This window comes from Orbicella faveolata, unplaced genomic scaffold (assembly GCF_042242905.1).
Source record: "Orbicella faveolata isolate gen_17 unplaced genomic scaffold, um_ofav_v1 contig_1, whole genome shotgun sequence".
Classification (NCBI taxonomy): Eukaryota; Metazoa; Cnidaria; class Anthozoa; order Scleractinia; family Merulinidae; genus Orbicella; species Orbicella faveolata.
Window position 1 is genome coordinate 15095001 of NW_028301536.1, and position 20616 is coordinate 15115616.

The 20616-nt window shown below is 38.1% G+C and overlaps 2 protein-coding genes across 4 annotated transcripts in view; one reads left to right on the forward strand and one right to left on the reverse strand.

Moving 5' to 3' along the window:
- The window catches only part of LOC110061229 (SMC5-SMC6 complex localization factor protein 2-like), a 12266-nt gene extending 1770 nt beyond the window's left edge, over positions 1-10496 (forward strand). For all 3 annotated transcript variants that reach the window (XM_020768060.2, XM_020768061.2, XM_089291432.1), the window contains 9 exons: positions 1-1238; positions 3251-3375; positions 3905-4159; positions 4483-4917; positions 5469-5690; positions 7565-7693; positions 8725-8811; positions 9487-9558; positions 9892-10496. The exon at positions 1-1238 is cut by the window's left edge and continues 88 nt beyond it. In XM_020768060.2, coding sequence (XP_020623719.2) covers positions 1-1238; positions 3251-3375; positions 3905-4159; positions 4483-4917; positions 5469-5690; positions 7565-7693; positions 8725-8811; positions 9487-9558; positions 9892-10050 — 2722 coding nt within the window. In that variant the 3' untranslated portion in view covers positions 10051-10496. The remainder of the gene's footprint in view (positions 1239-3250; positions 3376-3904; positions 4160-4482; positions 4918-5468; positions 5691-7564; positions 7694-8724; positions 8812-9486; positions 9559-9891) is intronic.
- An 886-nt stretch (positions 10497-11382) lies between these two features.
- Positions 11383-20600, reverse strand: LOC110061230 (uncharacterized). The gene is made up of 7 exons (XM_020768062.2): positions 19985-20600; positions 16594-17754; positions 15509-15882; positions 14652-14935; positions 13367-13555; positions 12610-12736; positions 11383-12198 (listed from the first exon to the last, which is right to left on the reverse strand). The coding sequence occupies exons 1-7, from the start codon at positions 20316-20318 to the stop codon at positions 12193-12195; spliced, it is 2475 nt and encodes an 824-aa protein (XP_020623721.1). The 5' UTR covers positions 20319-20600; the 3' UTR covers positions 11383-12192.
- Positions 20601-20616: the final 16 nt, after the last annotated feature.

The following is a 20616-nucleotide window of genomic DNA, read 5'->3' on the forward strand; positions in this document are numbered from 1 at the left end:
ACTTCAAATCGCAAAGAGCAGTTCTGGTTCTGAGGACAGTAGCACAATGCTGAGCTTAGACAGCAGTGCTCCACATGTGAATAATCATGCAGCATTATCACCAGGGGAGTCCTCCATGTTTGAAGACAAAAGCCCTATGGTTAGCTTGAATAGAAGATCAGTCAAAAGGGGTCCAACAGCAGAAACCAGTGCCATGGACTGTGATGAAACCTTCCACTCAACATGTGAAGAAGTTGACACCACATATTATTCATTTGAAGGAAGTCCTACAGATTCTTGCAACAGTGACTCACACAGTGAAAGTGAAAACCAAAGCGAATTAATAGTTTCAACTGAAATCTCATTAACCAAGGAATCAGGCACACATAACAATGTTAGTCAGAAGTCAAAAACTGAAGATTCAAGCACTGGTGAAAGTATCAGATGCAATGACCTTGAAGAGGAACAAGATTTTGGTGTTGTTTTGAGTGCCGGAAAATGTACCGAGGACTGTGATATCACACCATCAGCAGGCTCATTAACAAAGGAAGTTGAGTTGCAGGGTTGTTTAAAGTCAAACACTGAAAATTTGAATACAGATACATGTAATAAAAGCGGTTTTGATGATCTCTTAAAAACAGGACATGATGGTGTTTGTGATGACTTTCAGGAAGGAGAATATGGCAAGGACAGTGACCAGGTCAACAAGCCATTAGATGATCCACAATTCAATGAAACTGCAAATGATTGTGACTTGTCAGATGAGTCTGGTTCTTGTGATGCTAAGGATGGAGAGCAAGAGAGCAGTTGTGACGATCTCAAAGAAGAAGACAGTGGTGAAGAAAGTGACCAGATCAGCAAGCCATTTAATGATGCACACTTTCAGGAGGACTTAAATGATGGGGCTTTCCCCGATGGTTCAGATTCTTCAGATGAGGACCTTTTAACACCGCCAAGATTTCTCTCCGAAAAGGCAAAAATGAAACCAGATATCCGTACTCCAGAAAAGGGAATAGCACCGGCCTATGCAACCCCATCCCCTGTTATTGGGAATGTTACTGCCAAAGAAGAGAAGAGCATCAAATATAAACTTTCCTTTGACAAGTTAATTGCTGAAAAGGCCAAGCACAGGGAAAGAGATGCTGAGCTTGCTGAAATGGAAGCAGAATTACAGAGAGGGATAGAAAATGGAGGCATTGTTCAAATGCAAGTACCAAGCACCTTCAGTGATATTGAATCAGAGGAAGAACTAACAGATGGTAAGCTTGGCAAGAGTGCATTACCAAGAGATTCACTAGACGTATCTGGGCAGTGCAATTCCCCTAAAATCTAGTGTAAAGTTGTTTTAGTTTTTTCATCTAGAAATGAAATTTTAAATTAATTTTGTTCTTACATGTATTTATCTGTATTTGATTGCTTGTAATACTGACAGTACTTTTGGTACCAATTTTATTAGACACTAACAGATGTGAAAATATTCATACATGTAGTGGAAAAGTCATCTTCTGTTGTAGTTTTGTGTTGAAGTGCTTTGTCATGAGTGTATCACATATTAAGCCTAGTACCTGCAAGTAGATATCTCAAAACAATAACCCTCTCTAAATTGTACAAACGTCACACTAAACACCACTCTAAACTGTGACACCTTATAACTGACTCCTCCCTCTCTGAATTGGTCATGTACAGTACCGCTCAAAAGTAAGTTACCACCTTCTTGCGAGACGAGATTCTTGTCTCGAGAGACGCGACTCTCGTCTCGAGAGACGAGACTTTCGTCTCGCGAGACGAGAGTCTCGTCTCGCAAGAGCTTTAAAAAACTGTAAGTACGGTTGCCTGAACTTCTCGCGAGATTTTAATAGCCTATTGTGAAGCAAACTTTGCAGTTAAGCGAGCTCTGTGACACAGCTTATCTCGCAGCATTTGCTATTAAAAACTCCTATAAAGCCATTTCATTTTTTAAACGTTTCTCTTTGTTTGTAGGGTTCTCCGAAAGCCTTTTATCGATCGATGTACATGTAGGCGAGTTCAACATCAACACAACTAATTTGACTAAAGGATCGCAATCTTTCCATCAATCGCTCAACAGACTTTGTCTCTCTTGGTGAGCGCGTTTAACAAGGAAATTAGGATCAACATAACTTTCCGTATTCAAACTGACGTCTTCTGCGTTCCATTTCACGTTCCAGTTCTTTGAACACTTCTACCACGTGCGATTGTTATTTTAGCAAAGGACGCGTGCATAAAGTCAAAGTCACGTTTTCGATTTGTTATGTAATCAAAAATTCACTTCCTTTCTCGCTGTCAGACGAAACATGTACAGATTTACCGAAGTTCTCTTTCCGGTGGTTAATATTTCGATTTTTATGACTGATTACATTCAATTTTATGGATGAAAACAACGGTTTTACGATTCAAAAGCGAGTTCAAAGGACATGCACACTTATGCAAATTCACTGCGTTACGGACTAAAAATAATCCGTAAACTATTGACACTTTACTCATCGATTGCTCAAGCACTTTCACCAACGTCTTGATTTGAGAATAAAAAGCAATGTTTCCATTCAGTTTCTTCATTTGCGATGATAGTATTGGGTCTTACGAAGCAAGTTTCCACTTAAAAGCTGTCGTTCATATTTACGCAAAGTCAACTCGCTGCAATGAAATAATTAAAGCGACCGCCGAACTCGAGTTTCGGCGAACGTCTTTGCCGTTCGTTTTTCATCACTTTCATTTAAGTTTTTCGCTTGTAAGTTAAAGTTGGCTCCCTTGAAGTGGCGTGTGAAACAAGAGCCTGCAAAACCAGATGCTCTCGCAGGGTAAACTTCACCGCGTCGCGAGAATTTAATCGTTTTCTCGCAAGCTAATTGCTTGTAATTCATTCCAAAATATACGCTTCAATGGTTCTCGCGAGACGAGAGTCTCGTCTCTCGAGACGAGACTCTCGTCTCGCGAGGCGAGAGTCTCGTCTCGCGAGAAACGAGACGAGAGGTGGTAACTTACTTTTGAGCGGTACTGTAGTACCCTGAAATGGACATCTTTAGCTGGAGTCACACCATTTATTTCCGATGTTAACATTAGCTCTCTCTAAAGTGACCATCAGTTAACCTCTTTACAAAGCATAGCTTGAAACAAATACAAAGACAAGTTACTGATTTAAATTAACTTATAATTTATGGATTAACGTTATTGAAATGCAGTAGTTACTTGCCAGTACTAGGGGTATGCTCCCTTGAGGAAATAACTTGCAGTTATTTATGTCCTTTGAATTCAGATGGGCGTGACCTGAGAGACTGCACCTTGCCGCAGGATATCAAAAGGTTCCTTGGAGAGGTGCCTGACTTTTCTGAAGAACTACCAGGGGAGGACATTTTCCCAATGTTTCATCCCTATGTTACGGTAAGTTTCTGATGTTTTTATGACGGGTGTGTTAGGGATGTTCATGTAGCGAGGGACTTGCTCAGTAATTTCACTGGCTGAAAGACAGCTGTACTGGCTTAAATTACACTTGGAAACAAAGACTTATTTAAATATTATCTACATCGCATAGAGTCAGACTGTTTAGGTTCTATTCTTAAAATTCATTGAAATCTGAAGCATTCAACAACTCCAAAAATTTCTCCAAATGCACCAAGCAAGATAAAGGATAGAGACTTGTCTGAGAGATTGAGCAAAATCTTATGCAATTTCCAACCCAATGTGTGTTGGGACTGATCTTGCTGGAAAATAGATTTCAGTTATTGCTCAAGTTATTACAAACTTCAAAGACCCCTTGAACATCAGTTCACCTGTATAATAATTGTTATTCATTTTGTGTAATGATGACAGTGTTTGTGTGTAGTACAGAACATGTGATACGTGGATTGTTTGAAGTTGGTCTTTAACTTGAACATCACTTGTCTCCTTTCTTGTTGTACGCGGAATTTAGTCACAGGATTTTCCTTGTCTGTCAATGGTTCCTCAACCAGAAGGTGACACTTTTGAGGCCAAGCTGATGTTGGCATCAGATAGTAACCTTCAGGAGTTGCTCTGTGGGGGTTGGATACTGCAGCACTACTTGGACAAGCCTTGCCCTCCAGAGGTTGCCGAATGGCTGTTTCAGATCATGTGCCATCATAGAGATCAGCATATTATAAGTTCATCTTTTCAAGTCCTTTGGGTTATGCTTGAGGCAGCTGCAGAGGTAAGATAGTGCTAGAGGCAAGATAAGCTACAGTGTATAGATTTGTTGAACTATTTCTTGACATGATTATTTTCACTCCAGACGTCTCCTTGTTGACACTTCTGTTATACTCTTACAAGAACTATTTTTACAAGGTACATGTATGACCGAATATAAACGGAAAATAAACAATAAGTTTAGGCTACAGATGCTAAATAATGGAAAGGGAATCAGGGGAGTAAACCATATTACCTTATTACGAGTAATAAGCAGGAACAACAGAAAACCAAGATCCTAAAATGTGCATCATGGTGGTATCATCTTGCTAGTACTTTTTATTGCAGAACAGAGAGGATATTCCGCAACACTCCAGAGGAACATCATGGGTTCCTAGTATCAAAAAACTCCTAAAAGAGTTGCTGTCATGTGGTGCCACGGTACCCAGACTTTATCCTGGAGATGTGGTGGATCAATTAAATGTAAAGGACATTTTGTCAAGTGAGAATTCCTCAGAAGAAATCAAGATGGAAGAAGAAACAGTCAATGGTGGAACCCAGTCTGAATGTTTCCCTGTTGTAAATATAATGCACCTTGTACAGTTTCTTACTCACTGCCTTCAGAAGTGTCCTCTATCATACACAGTTCAGGACTTAAGGAACCTCATGGTGCTGATGTGTCGGATAGCATTGGACTTAAGACTTCAAAGTATTGTGTTTGATATTGAGATGTGCATTGCAGCATTGCTGAACTGTTTTGGAGCGACACAGTGGCCTGATGAGGTACAGAGTTTTGGCTGATCTCTTGGGATGTTAACACATGTATAATCTGAAAGATTTGGAGGAAGGGATTTATACTTGTACAGATTACACCAGTTGGGAGGATTCTATTCAAGAGGCAGTCTGCCTAAGTGACCATTAAAGTGACCATAATTATTATTGTTGCTGACATCTTTGTAATCCAAATCAAAGTTTGAGTGAGTGAGACAAAATAGGTTGATGCTTTCACTCAAACAGGTGTAGACACACAACACCTGATTCCTAGCAGAGGAGTATTACAAAGTCATTAATAACAGCCATTTTATTGTGGACTTAATTTTAACAACACATCTTCATGAAAAAGTTGCAGTAAAATTATACAAATGTATTAAAGTTACTTTCAAGCACTGGCAACAACTTTATTGACATGAGTGGACCCACCATCTTGGCAAGGAAGAGCAATTGAAACAGTGCATGCTCACGGACTTAAATTAATTCTCTGGGGGGAAAGCATTATATACCTGTAGAGGCTGCCCACGCAAAAAATTAATTGATCTTTTATGTTGGAATGCCAGGTAAAAGAGCTGTGTAGTATTGTGGCAAAACTGAGCACACAGCACCGGAATCTTCTGTATCTTGTTCAAATTCAGCCACCTTCAACCTATGGCATTGAACTTCAACGTCGTCTTAGTCTGACACTTGTTCATTGGTTAGTACTTAAGTTTGGGAAAGAAGAACAGACTGGAAAGAGATTTGTAGATGAGAGATGCAATGTCACAGTTCCAGATACCATGGAGGTGAGATGGGATCTACAATAATATTCTATCCTTCACACAGTATATTTGTAGCAGTTTAAATATTTTAGGTCGGGATAATTTTAAACTAGGTCAATTTTTGAGTTATTTTTTTTGTAAAAAAAAATACCTCTTAGTTGGCGCGTCGGGTATGTTATGGACGGGTCAATGGATGAGTGAGTGAGTGAGTGAGTGAGAGATGTATGTATGTCACACCAATCAGATTGGATCTACTATAAACAGCCAATCAAATTTCTTGTTGTAAAGGTAAATGGTATGTGGGAAGATTTGATCCCGATAGAGTTCAGAACGGCCATATTTATTCTTCTATAAAAGAGGAGGAAGTATTCATATATTGGGTTTACTTCAACATTTTCTGTGGGTTAGTCTGAGGATTTTAGTTATGAACGAGATGAGCCTTGAGGTTTGAAACAGTGCGTGAGTTAGTAGTATGCAAATTGAACGAGATATTTTCATTTTTAGTTACAACGGTAACTTGATACTTTTGTTTTTCACAAGGAGTAAATTCAATTAGAGGTCACGAATCGTCGCTTGTAGTTCTAAGGACATGTTTTAGAGGAGACGAGACTACATTTACATGTATTTAGATTTGAAAGAGTTCTAACATTTACAATAGTAAGTGCAGGTAATGGTTGTTTTGTTCTTGTTGGATGCAAATATAACAAGATATTTTTATTTTTTAGTCACAAAGGGTAATTTGACACTCTTGTTTTTCATAAGGGAGTAAATTCAATCAGAGCTGACGAATCGTAACCACTCTTTCCCATGAGATGTTTGCTATCTTTAGTTACAAATGGTAACTTAACACTTTTGTTTTTTATATGGGAGTAAATTCAATTAGAGCTGACAAGTTATCAACTATTGTTTCTAAGATGTTAAACAAAAAAGAAGCTTTCATTTCTGGACGTTTTTTACATCTCTGCAGTAGCAGTTTAATAGTTTTACTTGATGACATTCATTTCAGTCCGATATTTTTAAAGGTAGAAAGTATGAAAACTGCTCAAATGTTCCTTGAAGCCTGCGTGGCACCAAGTTAAAGTGCAATTTAATTAAATCAGATTTTCAACATGTCAGAGAGGTTTTTTTTTCTCTTTCTTTCTGTTTTTGGTGAAGTGGTGTTGTGTTGTGTTGTGTAAAAAGAGTAAACTTACGACTCGTATAAAATGCAAAAAGGTCTCTTATTTAACTTGAGTATTTTTGAGCAAAAATTCCTCTTGGGGGTTGGAAGGGCTTTGTGATCAGTGAATGAGGGAGTTATGCATGTGCGTGTGTCACACCAATCACAGTGTGGGTTTTATCAAAGAACGAATCAAATTGCCTGTTAGAAATAAGATGGTATCTACATTAATCTGGAGATGTGTCAGGTTACTGTAGTTTGTTCAGTCAAACATTTCATGGCTTACTATTTAGCTATCTTACCATGACCGATGTAACATTGCATGTACATCATAAATTCTCAGTTTCTTTCTTGCTGTACATCGTAACCGAAAAAACTTGTCAAATTAACCAAATCATTATTGTAAACAGCTCCATGAATGCTCCTATCTCCTACACTTCACACAAAAAAATAACTCTTGCACGCCTTGCGTGCCTATGTTTGTCCAAGGGAAAGGGGTAGTTGGGTCTGAAATGGGCTATTAAATTTTAGGGCAATTTTTAGTTTTCTGTGGGGCCGACACTTTCTTCAGAGGTGACATTAGTTATCTCACAATTTTGAGTCAACACCGGTACATATAGTTGGTCAGGGTTACTCTCCTAATACCAGTGACTTGGGTTCAATCCTAAGGTTGAACTACAGGTAAATTCCCCACACTCGTTACAACAGCATATTGATTTTTTTTCCCATTTTTATGCAGGTTTCAAAGTTGGTAGAACTTGTAACAATGATCAGACCAGGAGAGGAGTCAGACTATTTTCTGTTGCACACAATAATCTCATTTGTGGGCCTTGCAGTTGGAAGTGAAGACCTGCCATCTAGAGAAAGGGTAAGAATTATTATTAAACAGTCCAAGAGCAGGTTAACATTGATTTTGTTGTGTATGCACAAGAAATTCGTGAGTCAGTGGGTGGATATGGAACAGGTGCATCTGTGGAACTTCAGTGGAACATGTGTGACTATCCTTTCAAAATTGGATTATTCTGCCATCTAAACATGATTCAGACCCACATTACCAATAAGGGGCAAACAAAACCAACAGTCATTCTTACCAGCCCCCTAAAAATTCTTACCAGCACAATCATAGTCATACCTCTCTACAGTAGCCACCTTTGTGACAGATGAAAGTGGCTGTTATGGGGAGGTAGAGGTGTAGTATGACACCTGTATTTTTTTTTGGGGGGGGGGGGGGATGGGCAACATTTTTATATTAAAAAAAAATACTTAGTGTAGCATTGAAATACTTAATTAAACACATTTAAAATATATCAAGAAAACAGAAACCATACAGAAACAGACATCAACGACGCACGTTACGGTTCGGGAGCTTTTACAATATAAAATGGGGTTTACACCTTTCATCAGTTGTTGATTAACTGGCTGTTGTGGAAAGATTATTTTGGTAGTTTAGAACACGCTTTTGTGGCCATCTTCATCGTGGAGAGGTGCCTGTTGTAGAGAGGTTAAAATAAGAGAAAATGTATGGATTGTCCGCCGGGATGAAAACAAAAAACAAAAAAAAACTGGCAGTTGTAGAAAGTTGGCAGTTGTAGGGAGGTGGCTGTTAGTGGCAGTTTGACTATAATTAATTTTAAAATTTCTTTGTGTCTTTACGAGCATTGTTAAGGCTTTTCTGCACCAAGAATTATAGGTCAATTTTACAGTAATGAGTTACAACCTTTTTCAGTCGACTTTTCCGAGCAAGCCTCCTTAGCTGACACCCAGTTGGACACCTCTCTAGCTGGAGCAGCATGTTATTATGTGGACCAATACTGGGGGGAGGAGAAACTCTGTGCTCTTGCAGAATTCCCTGTGTACATTTTTTGGCAACTGACTATTTTTTTCTCCACTCTGTGTCAGGCACCTCTTGAAATGCTGACCAATAAGCTGAGAACATTGAATGGAGAAATCAAGGACCCAAGGGCTGCTTTCATGAACAGAACAAAGGTGTGTTAGAATAAATAGTGACAGTTGCTCTATAAACATTGCCATTCAAAGTTTCAGTTTGTTTCTTAACTGCTGAAGTCCTATAAGAGGGACTGAACTTAAGTACACAGGCAGATCAGATTTTGCAGAAATTGTTTCCCTTCCCCCAGCATTCCCCATGGGATCTGATGTTGCTTGTATCTGTCTTGTACTGGAGGAACATGCACTGCCAAACATCTTCCTTAAATAAAATCCTGGATCAGGCCCTGTTATCAGAAAAAAAAATTACTAATTAAGGCAACTGTAAAGAAAATAAAATTTATGAGTGTAGAAGGTGGCCTGTACATGGTTAAACTCTTTCTGGTGTCATTGTGATGTGTTCTCGGATAAGGCACTTTACGAACAAAAAGCTAGGGCAACCCAGCAAAACACTGGGGATAGCCTACAGTGTTAAGAGAAACTTGCTATCCATGTTATTTGTTTTTATTTCTAAAATGTTTGATCCAGAAGCATGTTATCCAGAGTGAGTAATGTAGCACTGTATGCCTGGACCCAGTCACTTAATCCTTCCAAATCAAAGTTAGGCTCAGAAAGCGTGCTTCCAATAAGAACAGGGACATTTTACATGGCAATATGATAAGTTTGTGATGTTTTCTGCAACTGCATGTATACAGTTTTGTTGTTGGTGTTCTCTAGGTCAAAGACCTCTTGGTAAGGACAATACTCAGGCTGGATTACATGATTCGCTGTATCAAGCCATCTAGAGAGGTAAACAAATGAAACAAATTAACACAACATTTACACATGTACCAGTACTTTGATGTGCATTATGCTGTATAGGGTGGTCCTGGATGAAATCCAAAAGTCCCTAACCATGAAATCCTGAGTGCCCAGCACTTAAGCTCATGTATATGAAAAAAGGCAAAAGGTAGTCGCCTCTGGTTGTGCTGTAAAATCTAGAGAGATGAACCCCACCTAGCACGTAACTTACACTTGATCCTACTCTACAAGAATCATGACTGTTAAATCACAGACACTTTGTTGTATATTAACCTATACAACATTCAGTCAACTTTTGGTGCAATATTTTGTATTTGACAGCATCACATAACCAGTTACTTTGAGCATTCCAGCTCTGACTATCAGGTGGAGCTGCTGAAGGAAAATGTGGAAGAGGGCTTAGAAGAAGAATTTCCTGGTAATGAAGAGGAGGAAACCATGGCAGGAACACAAGAAATGGATTGCAGCACTGTAAGATGAAAGCTGCAATGAAAACACCGACAACTGTAGGGCATGCTTGATCATCAACGCTGAATTTTTGTTGGTGCAATGCCCTCACAGGGCCTCACTCTAAGCACAGGACAAAAGCTCTTATTTTTCACATAATCTCATCACTGGGAATCACCAAACCATAGCTTGCTCAAGCAAATTGTAAGCACATAGAGAATAAATTTTTTTGTAGCTGTCGTTTATGCTTACTTGTATGTGGTCTGTATGCCACACATGTCTAAAAATGTAAAAAGAATGGGTGTTGGACTCTTAGGTGTTTTGTTGAGAAGTGTAACAGATTGGCTTTTCTCTCTCTCTCATTTGCACCTCTTTAAACCTTTCTCTCATACAGCTTGATAAAAAATTAATGATAGTTGACCCCAGCAGGTTGTGATGAAAATATAGAGTAAAGGATATAATTCAATAAATTTATTTTTATTATAGATTATTTTTATTATTTCTTATATCTCAGAGACGTTTATTCTGCCAATAATTGAGTTATTTTGAATTACTGTCGACATTGGCAATCAACAAGCATGTTCACATGGTATAACAGATTTGTGAACATTTTGATCAGCAGGATTTTGATCTATTGTTTACGGCCAATAGAATATTTGGGATGGGTAGCTAGAGGTCCAAACTTTTGTTTGTAACGTTCAAATCTCTAAAATTAATCATTAGCTGTAATAATTGCTGTATATTTCTAAAACCCAATGATCAGTAAAAAAAAAAAAATGATGAAGAACTGTGGCAAAGTGGTCTTTTCCTTTATCTTTCCCAAACATATATCCAATTTAAATTAATCATAAAGAACAGACTTTTCTGTGATACAGTAAGAACCCACATAAAAGAACACAGGTTTTGGGGTTTCAGGCTGATTTTGTTCTTATATATCACGTGTTTTCTGCAAAATCAGCCTGAAAATGGTCTTAAGGTGTTCTTAAAATTGTTTCTAAAAATTAAATACTGGATAGACTACCAACAGATGAAATCAAAGTGCAAGCACAACATTTTAATTAGTTAATGTGTAGCACATATATTGATCTACTCAGTAGTGTACTTAGTACTGTTATTCTAATCTAACTGGCAGCCAATTTTTTGATATAGGAACAATTTTCATCTTTCAGCTTGAATGTGTTCTTATGTATATGGTACTTTTTTGACCAAATTTCAGCCTGAGTGTTCTTACTCCACTTGTTCTTTTATGCAGGTTTTTACTGTACAACAGCGCCTCAGGTGATGAATTTTCTCAGGGGTTTACTAATTACAGACTAACAAAGTGTTAAGACTGCAGCACCTGTTTCACTTCAATGAAAGTCACTCTTATTATCAAACTCAGTTAAATTTTATTTCCTTTGTGCCCTACATACACTTTTACTAGACAAATATTGACTTACAGCTCCAGTGATTACAATACTGATGTTGTGCCCATGTCTTGGCAGAGAGTTGGGCAGCCTAGTATAATTTTAGAACGACTCCCACCCAATACCACACTACAAAATCACGTACATGGTATCAAGCAAAATTACTTTTCATAATCTTGCTTAATTGTTTTGACATGTTTTGACAATAGCAATGTGTATTAGTTATAAGTAATATATGTTTGATGCATTCTGTTGAAAATGAATCATGAATTGACTGAAACACATTTAAATACATCTACTGAGATTTTAACCATCAGTATTACAATGTACAGAACATTTCAGCTGACCAGTTTCTGAAATTATGGACCTTTTAAAAATATGTACTGGTATTAATTTTTATTTTACCACCAATGAACACTATATGATTTAATAAACTTAGCTTACTAGTCCAACATATATAATAATGTTAGAAGTGGTATATGTTTTAAAATAGTCCACTGAAGTCACAATTACAATAATGTTACAACTTTTCTAGTGATCATGAATTTGGTTTGAAATAAAATTAACAATAAATAATTAAAAGTATAACTGTACTAAGTGTGATTTCCCATAATGTTCAATGATGCTCTAAACATCTGAGTCATAAAACAAATAACAAACAACTAAGTAAGCCATAGTACTATACAGAATAAAACAAAAAACAAAAAAACAGGTATATTAAAATGTGTTCACATTTTAGCCAAGTCCAGCACTGTTATCATTTTGTGGGTTAAAACTGCAGAAAGAAAACAAAAGAAAATGTGATTGGTTTATCATAGTTTTTTTTTTTTTTACCATTTCATTTTCATAAATCTCTGCTAGATTTTTTTGATAGCTGTAATGCAATCTTGACTTTGTACAACACAACTATTTTAAATGCTCTTGAAAACTACAGACTGGTTTGTTAAAAAACAAAACAAAGTAAAACAAAAACAAAACATCATCTGAGAGGTGTCTGACTTGACTATTGTTAGTGTTTCAGAGTGCAGATAAAAAGATCTGGCCAGGGTCATTTTTGGGTAAGACACTTTGATCTTGTAGTACCCCTCTAGGGATGATGACAACAGATATGCAAGCTTTTAGGGAGGTTGTCCAAATAGGTTATTAAATAAAATTATGTATTAAAATGGGGGTGCATGTCCAGTACCTTGTTAGTCTTGAAGTAATATGATCCTGACATGGTTCGTGATCTGTTGGGAGAGGGTGCCTGAATCACACCCCCAACTTTTTCTGGAATGCAATTGTTTGACTTTCTGCCACTTGGGCACCAGCTCCTAAAGATAACAATATGATAACGAAATGTCAGATCACATAATTTTACAACTGCGTACATCGACAAAGTAAACATGCTAAATGATTACAAATGTGCCAACAAAACAGCCCTTTCAGCTTTGTAAACAGAGATTTTGCTGTTTTGCTAAGTTTTGTCAGTGTCTAAATCAATATTTTAGTTTTGACATTGAAGTTGCTCTGTATAACTATCGCAGGGACCAAGGTATAACTTAATCAAAGTGATCTGTTCACACTCGTAAACGAAAAAATTATAATGTATATGTACTTTGTTAAAAATAAGTAAGCATTCCTTGAAGGTGATCATTAATATTTTTTACAGCAGAGGAAAAGTGTTCTCATGTAGGAAAAAATGATGCACATTACTGTTAGTAGCTACGTTTATTTTTTGTGTTGCATACAAACTTGCAATACATGCAAAGGCTGCTGATGGCAAGATTATATTAACCCTCTGTATGCATTGCATGCCTATGAATCTACATTACGGCCAGTAGAGATATATTGGCAAGCATAGTTAACTTTATTTCTAACAAAAATCTAAAGCTAGTCTAAGTTTAAGGAAGCAAATACTGTAGCACTACTTGTTTCTTTTGTGGGAAGTGGTATACAAGTACCTTTGTGTCAGTGTTGGTGGGGGAGGACCTCTCTGTGGTTTCCCCTTTTTCTCCACCCAAGCCTGATACCGTTCTGCACACTGAATACTTCTCTCATACTTCTCCTCTTCTTCCTTCATGGTGTTATCAAGTCCTTCCTTCTTTTTTTTCTTCAACTCTTCTTTTATCTTCTCATCCTTGTTCTTTTTCCTACGTGACAGAATTCAGTGAAATTGGAACCCATGGGTTTGTTGGTTCAAATTTGCGAACATTAACTTGGCTTTTCGTGTCATGAGTATAAGGTGCTGAGCGATTTTGCATTAAATACCTACATTGTACATGTAGGTTGCCAAACTGCATAATTATTCTTTCACTAACTCATGAATTAGTTACAAGTTAGTGGAAAGGAAGGATATCAAGTCACTCTTGAAGATGCAAAGCAAATGTAGTTATATCAAAATGTACTGGGCAGGATAGACTTAACATTCACCTCACTTGTCTCAAAATTAATGTGCTTACATTGTACATATCGATTGACATGAAAGCATCTGACTGGAGTGCAGAAGGACATGGGCTTGACTCCTGTCACATCCCTGTCAGGGACTCAAATTTGTTCTTTACCCCATACTCCCTGTAATTGAATTTCCTTCCAATTCAGCTTAGAAGATATTTTCTTATAACCGATACAGTGCAACTGGAAACTAGCGAGCAGCTAGTGCACCAGGGTATTATTCTTTTCATTGTGTATTAATTAAGAAATAAAAATCATGTACCATGTTTTTCTCAAGTTATGGATACAATGTAGAAACATGAGTGGAAGTTTGGGAGAATGAGAAATGCTGTGGGAACATGAGGTGACAGGCAAGTGTTTCCACAGCATTTTCAAGTTCTCCCAAACTTCCAGGAGTGTTTCAGTCTATAACTCAATAGAAACACGGAGAACACGTTTTCTATTTTTGTTTTAGAAAATGTTGCAACTAAAAAAAGAAAACAAATAGTGTACTTTCATCATCAAAATGTAAATTCTCTTTGCTTGCACCATCATCATGTGAACAGCTCATGATAGTTCTGTGTTTCCAATGGGTTATAGAAACACAATTTTAGACCAATCGGAAAGCACATTTTCTTTGGCTATTTCCTAAACCTGTAGATCAGGTAGAATGTTCCTAGTGGGCAGTTTGCCATTTGGAGTCACCATAATGTAGCTGTTACAATTGTAATTGTTGAAATATCTCCATACATGTAGTTTGTAGTGTTTAAGTTAAACTAAAGTTACGTGACTGTATATTTGATAAGAGCATCTCACCAATTTTCATAAACTTTTTGTGCACTCAAGGTTTTTTCTTGCTTTTCTTCTTCTTCCTTCTTTTTCTTGTTGTGCTGTTCCTCTTTCTTTTTCTGATGTTCTTCTTTAAGTTCTTCATCTTTCTTTGCTTTCCAAGATTCAAAGTACTTTTTGGCATCTCTAGCTTTAAGGTTTTTCTCCTTTTGCTTTTCTAGCTCTTTTTCCCTCAACTCTTTTTTCTTGGCATTCTTTCCTTTGTTTTCTTCTTGTTTCTGTTCATTCCAGGATTCAAATGCTCTCTTTGCCTAGGAAAAATTAAACAAATTTTAAAAAACTTTTTAGTTACCTAACAACATTGCACAATAAGCCTAATTTTGTGATGGTATTTAGTTTAATGAGTTTTGAAGTGTTGTATTTAGCACACACATTTAATTTAGCTAAGGATTGTGTAAAGATTTGGAGGGAGTTAAAGAACTAAAATTATAATGTTTTAGTAGTTTTGAATGAAAACAAATTCCAACATTGGTGAAAAGGAGGGAAAACCTAAAAAAGGTTTGAGGTTGGCTTCTTAATACAAATTAGCAAGTCAAGCGGGCTAGATGGTGCTATCTCGCCCACTCAAGATCACATGCTGTGTCCTGCAAGAAAAATTTATTTTTTATTCCATATAATAAATCCTTTATTGAGCAAGCTTGTTCGGTCAAGATGGCTGGATATTGACCTCTTTCTTTTTTGGCATGTTTATGGACCTCGACTCTGTCTGAGTCCATAAACATGCAAAAAAGAACTTGGCCAATATCCAGCCAACTTAACCAAACATGGTTGGTCAATAACCCATGCATTTGTCCCATTACAAGTACACAGTTTGTTAAATTTACCATTTTTTTACGTTCATGTTCTTCCTTTTCTTTCTCCTCAAGCTTTTTCTTCTCAGCAGCCTTGCTGGCCAGCTGTTCCTTCAATCTTTCACTTTTCTTTGTCCTCCACTCGTCAAACACTGCCTGACGTATTATTGCAGTGTCCATCAAGCCACCATTTTGTGATACCCTCTCACTGCCCATTTCACTCCAGGAATCTGGACTTGCACCTCTTAAATTTGTCATTGATGAGGATCTCTTTGGTGTTAAAGTGCTGCCATGAGTAGCACTTTTAGTGCCTCTCCAAAAGTCTGTAGGTGTTTCTCTAGGGTGTGGTGATCGGGTCATTGTGCTAATTGCTTGGTTGGCCCTTAGGGGTCCTGACCTACCACCACCTGGAATATTAAGCCACGTACATAATAAATTTGTATCAACTGACCTATTATTCAGTTGGTTAGTTAATCTGCCAATCATACAGTCAGTGACAGCTGAATGGTCAGTCAGTGGGTCAGCCAGTTGGTTAGTCAGTCAGACAGGTGAGTTACAGTGTAGTCAGTCCTAGACCCTTTTTTTTTAGAATAGAAGTGTGAGCACCAGAAATGGAAACAGTCATTGAGTCAGTAGCAGCTGGTCGGTCAGTCAGTGGGTTGGCTACACGGTCGGTTGGTTGTTTACTCTACAAAGGGCTTCAGAAAAAAGCAGACCCTTCCATTTGAATTAGCAGATATTATTTTTCAGTATAATTTGGGCGAGTACATGTACATGCATGTACACTCTCTATAAATGCAGCTGTTCATACTTATTTCTGCAGCCTGCACACGTGACTTCATTTCAGAAGACTAACACGTACACTGTTGATCATAGTAAAACACCGTGTGTGAGTTAGAAATAGCTAAATGCTACTTGTTATTGATGTCATATCTGTAGGTACATGCACACTGTACAAATATTTAGAAATAAAAAAATGTAAGCCCTTCTGTATGATTGCCTTCCCCTACAAATGGTTCACGTTTTTTTTATAGAATTGTTGACTGTCATTTTACCATTTTTTACAACCATTAATTTTTTACCTCTGTACTTTCATGAACTCTAGCTCTGTTAATTACCTGAATCAAAATCTGATGCACCTTTCTTTTTAAAAACTCTATCATCTTGGATTCCAATAATGTTCTCTGCTGTTGAAGGAACATGCTCTTCAAAAGTATTTGTTATATCTGATTGTGCCTTCAGCTTGGTCATCAAGGAACCTTTTTTAGCACTCATGGGTCTCTGTGGAGTGAGACTTTTTTTCAGTTGTACCTTCTGAACCCCTTGTTCTTTTGATCCAGAAAGTGCTTTCTTGTTTGCAAGTGAACCCTGTTTGGACGGCAGTGTCTCAAGACTTGACGATTTTTTCAACAAAGGAGTACTTCCTGAGCATTTTACATGATTGCCTTCCTCTTCAGATGGTTCATGATTTTTCATAGAATTGTCAAACATCATGCGACTTCGAGGCGATGGCTTTGGCGGTACCCTTGGTGGTACAGATTCCTCCTTGGGGTCTCCGAATGTCCTGTCGTGACTCTGCTCTTCCTCAAAATACTTTTTACTACCAACCAGACCTGTTCTATTAATCTTTCTTGAATCATCTTCACTTTCCTCAGAAGAGTCAGACCTTGCTACTGAAATCAGAGGTCGACCTTTAACCTTCTGCGATTGGCCATGTCTTAAGTTTCCCGCTTGATCAATTTCTGCTGTATCATTTTTATCCAGAAATGGTCCATCATTCTCAAATGTAGAAGTTCTTACTATGGGAATTTTGGCTCTAGTGTGATTTTCTTGTGTTTCTTCGAATGTCTTTTTCCTTCTTAAAGGAGGTATAGGTTTATCTGGAGTATTTTTAGTCTTTTCATATTCGTGAACTCCAGAATCTCTCTCTAAATGCTTAGTCCTTTCGTATTCATCAACATCTGGGTCTTTCTGAAATAATTTCATGTTTCCTTCTCTAGAGGACAAAGGAGGCCTTGATCTTGGCACAGGCCTAGGTGAAACCATGTCAGATGATGAACTCTTTTCTTGATGTTGTCGTGGCGATGTCCTTGGAGGTGGAACTGGGTGTCTGTCTTTTGCTTCCTTTGTTTCCTTTGTTTTCATTGGCCAAGTTATGGCAGACAAATTGTCACTATCTTCATCTGATGATTGCTGTGATGTAGTGACTGAGTGACCTTCAAAATTAGACCTTCTCGCTGCAATAGTGGGACGAGGTCTTGGGGCAGGTCGTGGTTGTTCTAAATGAAGACATAAGAAGATAGCACAAGTAAATTGTATTTCAAATGATCACTTCTTAAATTCTATACCTTGTTCCAACATGAGAAAGGTAAGGTAAAGTCTGTATACGAGCCAAATGGCCCATCAGGCCAGTACTTATCCCAGTTTCAGTAGCATGAAGTGACTAGTAGTACAATGTATTTCTACTCCCCCCTGGATGGGATGCTAGTCCATTGCTGGGTTATCCCCCAGCATTAAGTTTGCAGGTACCAAAAACACAACGCAATGTCCTTGACTACTCTACCCAGGGCTTCTGATATTTTGCACCATCACGGAGCTGCGAATTTCAAGTAAATCCACGAAATCCTGTGAAATTCACAAAAACATGCAAAATACCATGAAATTCACTGGATATTGCATCAAATACATGTTGGTGCAACATATTTGAAACTTATCTTGGCTGTTAGAACTGTTTAATTGCGGTAAACTTGCAAATTTAACGTGACACGTCATCACTGCAACGAGTAAACAACATCCAAAAACTACCAGGCGTTCTTAGATTAATGTTGTGAAAAACTGGCCACTCACTGTGGCCATGATGTAAATAGCTTTGCCACTGATGCATTTCTTGAGCACATTGTTGTTAAAAGAGCAAATAATGATTTCTGTTGAAAAGAACCTTGTTGTCAAACAAATACAAACATGTACTATAGTCCAAACGAGTTGCTCAAATTTTCTTGCAAAATGGCAAGGTTTACAAAAGCAACACTTATAAGTAGTCTGTGTTTCTGTTGCTGTTGTTGTTGCATAGGCTAAAGCTCTTCATTTTCCCCCCCAAAAAAGGCAAAATTGCTGTCTTTAGCCACCAATGTTCGTCAAATCAGTGCAAAACCGATCGCTTTCCAGCGAAATTTTCCCAGAAAACTCCCACGAAATTGACCATTTTTACCAATTGTTTTTCAGCAAAATTTACCCTGAAAATTCCTGTGAATTTCCCGTGAAATCTGCCATTTTTTCCACAAATTTGTCTCTGTAAATCCCGCAAAATTTGTCTTTTTTTTCCGCAGCCTATCGGCTACCCTGTCTACCCAGAGGTAAAGTGCACTGACCATGAGACCACCAGGCCCTCTAACAGGAGAACAGAAGATAAGAGAGTTTATGTAGGCCTTATTTCCAAGGTAATCCCCTTCGAGTTATTTTCAGACATGACATCTGCTTCCTTTGTGGATGGGTGGATGTTTCATAGAGGATGAAACTGCATGTAAAGCCCTCGGATCATGTGTAATTTGTGCACCCCTCGACTGCTGTATCGGTCGACATATTGACCAACACTCATTGACTATGCTGTGTTGAATTATGGTTGTTTTGCCCCAGGTGTGTTTCGCCCCAAGTCGTTTCGCCCTGACCTAAAGCTAGTTCGCCCGAAGTTTTTTCATATGATTTAGAAAGCAATAAATGGTTAACTTGAACAAAACCGTGAGCACTGTTGAGACCCCTTCTCATCTTACCTCGGTTTATACAAAGAAGTCTCTTAGAAGCGGGGGTGGGGGGGGGGGGGGGGGAGGTAGAACAGGGATATCTACGCTGCTCAGCGGAAGTTACTAACCTAGGTTAAATTACGTCTGCAACTCAGACTACAATCACCAGTACACAAGTATCAGTGAAGTATCGGTGGAATGTCGGTAGCCTATCAATCGACATGTCGGCCGACAATCGGACACCCACTCTTGGTTGACATATCGACTAATATATCGGTCGAGTGTCGGTCAATATATCGACAAATACTCGACCAATATGTCGGTCGATATATCCACTGACATATCCCGGTTGATATAGCTGTCGAGTGTCTGTTGATATGTCAACCAACATATCGGTCGAGTGTCAGTCGGTCGAGTGTCATAATCCAAGCCCTCTAGTCTAACCACATGAGCAAAATCTGTGTTACAGCACTAGCTGTTTTGATACTCTTCTAGGATTTCTGAAAGCAAGAGTAATCTAAAAATAACTCAAGAGGGATTACCATGTGAATAAGGCCAATATGAGAAATAAACTCTCTTACACCTCATCCTCTCTTATTTCCAATTTACATGTAAGCAAAAATTGCTAGTGTCCAGACAGATCTGACTGACCACCTTTGTGGTATAGCAGAACTACACCAACTACTGAAGTGCAAACAAATGTTAAAAAAAGATAGTTGTTTAAAAGCGCTATAATCCAGTCAATTACGTACTTTTGTCAATAAAAACATACCTTTGTCTTCGCGACGTGAATATTTATCTTTTGAGCCTTGCCTCTCTATCGAATTTCCTTTTATTGACTCCTCAGATCGTTGCCTGTCTTTAGGACTTGATTCTCTGAACAACCCGTCAAGAGAATCACCAGCTGGCCCTGCAGAGGAGCGATTAATCCTTCCAAGAGAATTCTCTGCATCAGAATCGGAGTCGCTCAGTTCATGGCTATCAAACGACACTCGTTTCGTTGGGTTTCGTTTACCTGAGAAATCTTCGTCACTTTCATGCAAATTTCCATCTCCCGCGGACCCGTAAGTCACTTTTTGTTTAACCAATGTCCTTTTGCTGCTCATATTTTCGTGTTCGGCGAATATTTTTAACGTAAAATGTAACCGTTAGAGTCCGAAATTGCACCCCATTGAGATGCTGAATTCCAGCAAGCCTTTTTCTGCCGTTGATTTTGATACGATGGCATCACATGAATTACCTATCACATTCACCTGGTCTCCAGCGAAATGTAGAAAACATTTTCAACAGCTAACAAAAATAAAAACGAAAAATATCTTACTAATGCCAAATCTCACACCAAACAACAAAGGAGAATGTTCAAAAAAGGCGAAGCGCAATTAGATTTTCCATGGTTATGCTTTG

Coding starts and splice junctions, on each gene's coding strand:
- LOC110061230 (XM_020768062.2), bottom strand. CDS start 20,318: ATGAGCAGCAAAAGGACATTGGTTAAACAAAAAGTGACTTACGGGTCC. Junction 15,883..16,593: donor TGCATCAGATTTTGATTCAG/GTAATTAACAGA, acceptor TTAATATTCCAG/GTGGTGGTAGGTCAGGACCC. Junction 12,737..13,366: donor CCACCAACACTGACACAAAG/GTACTTGTATAC, acceptor TGTTATCTTTAG/GAGCTGGTGCCCAAGTGGCA.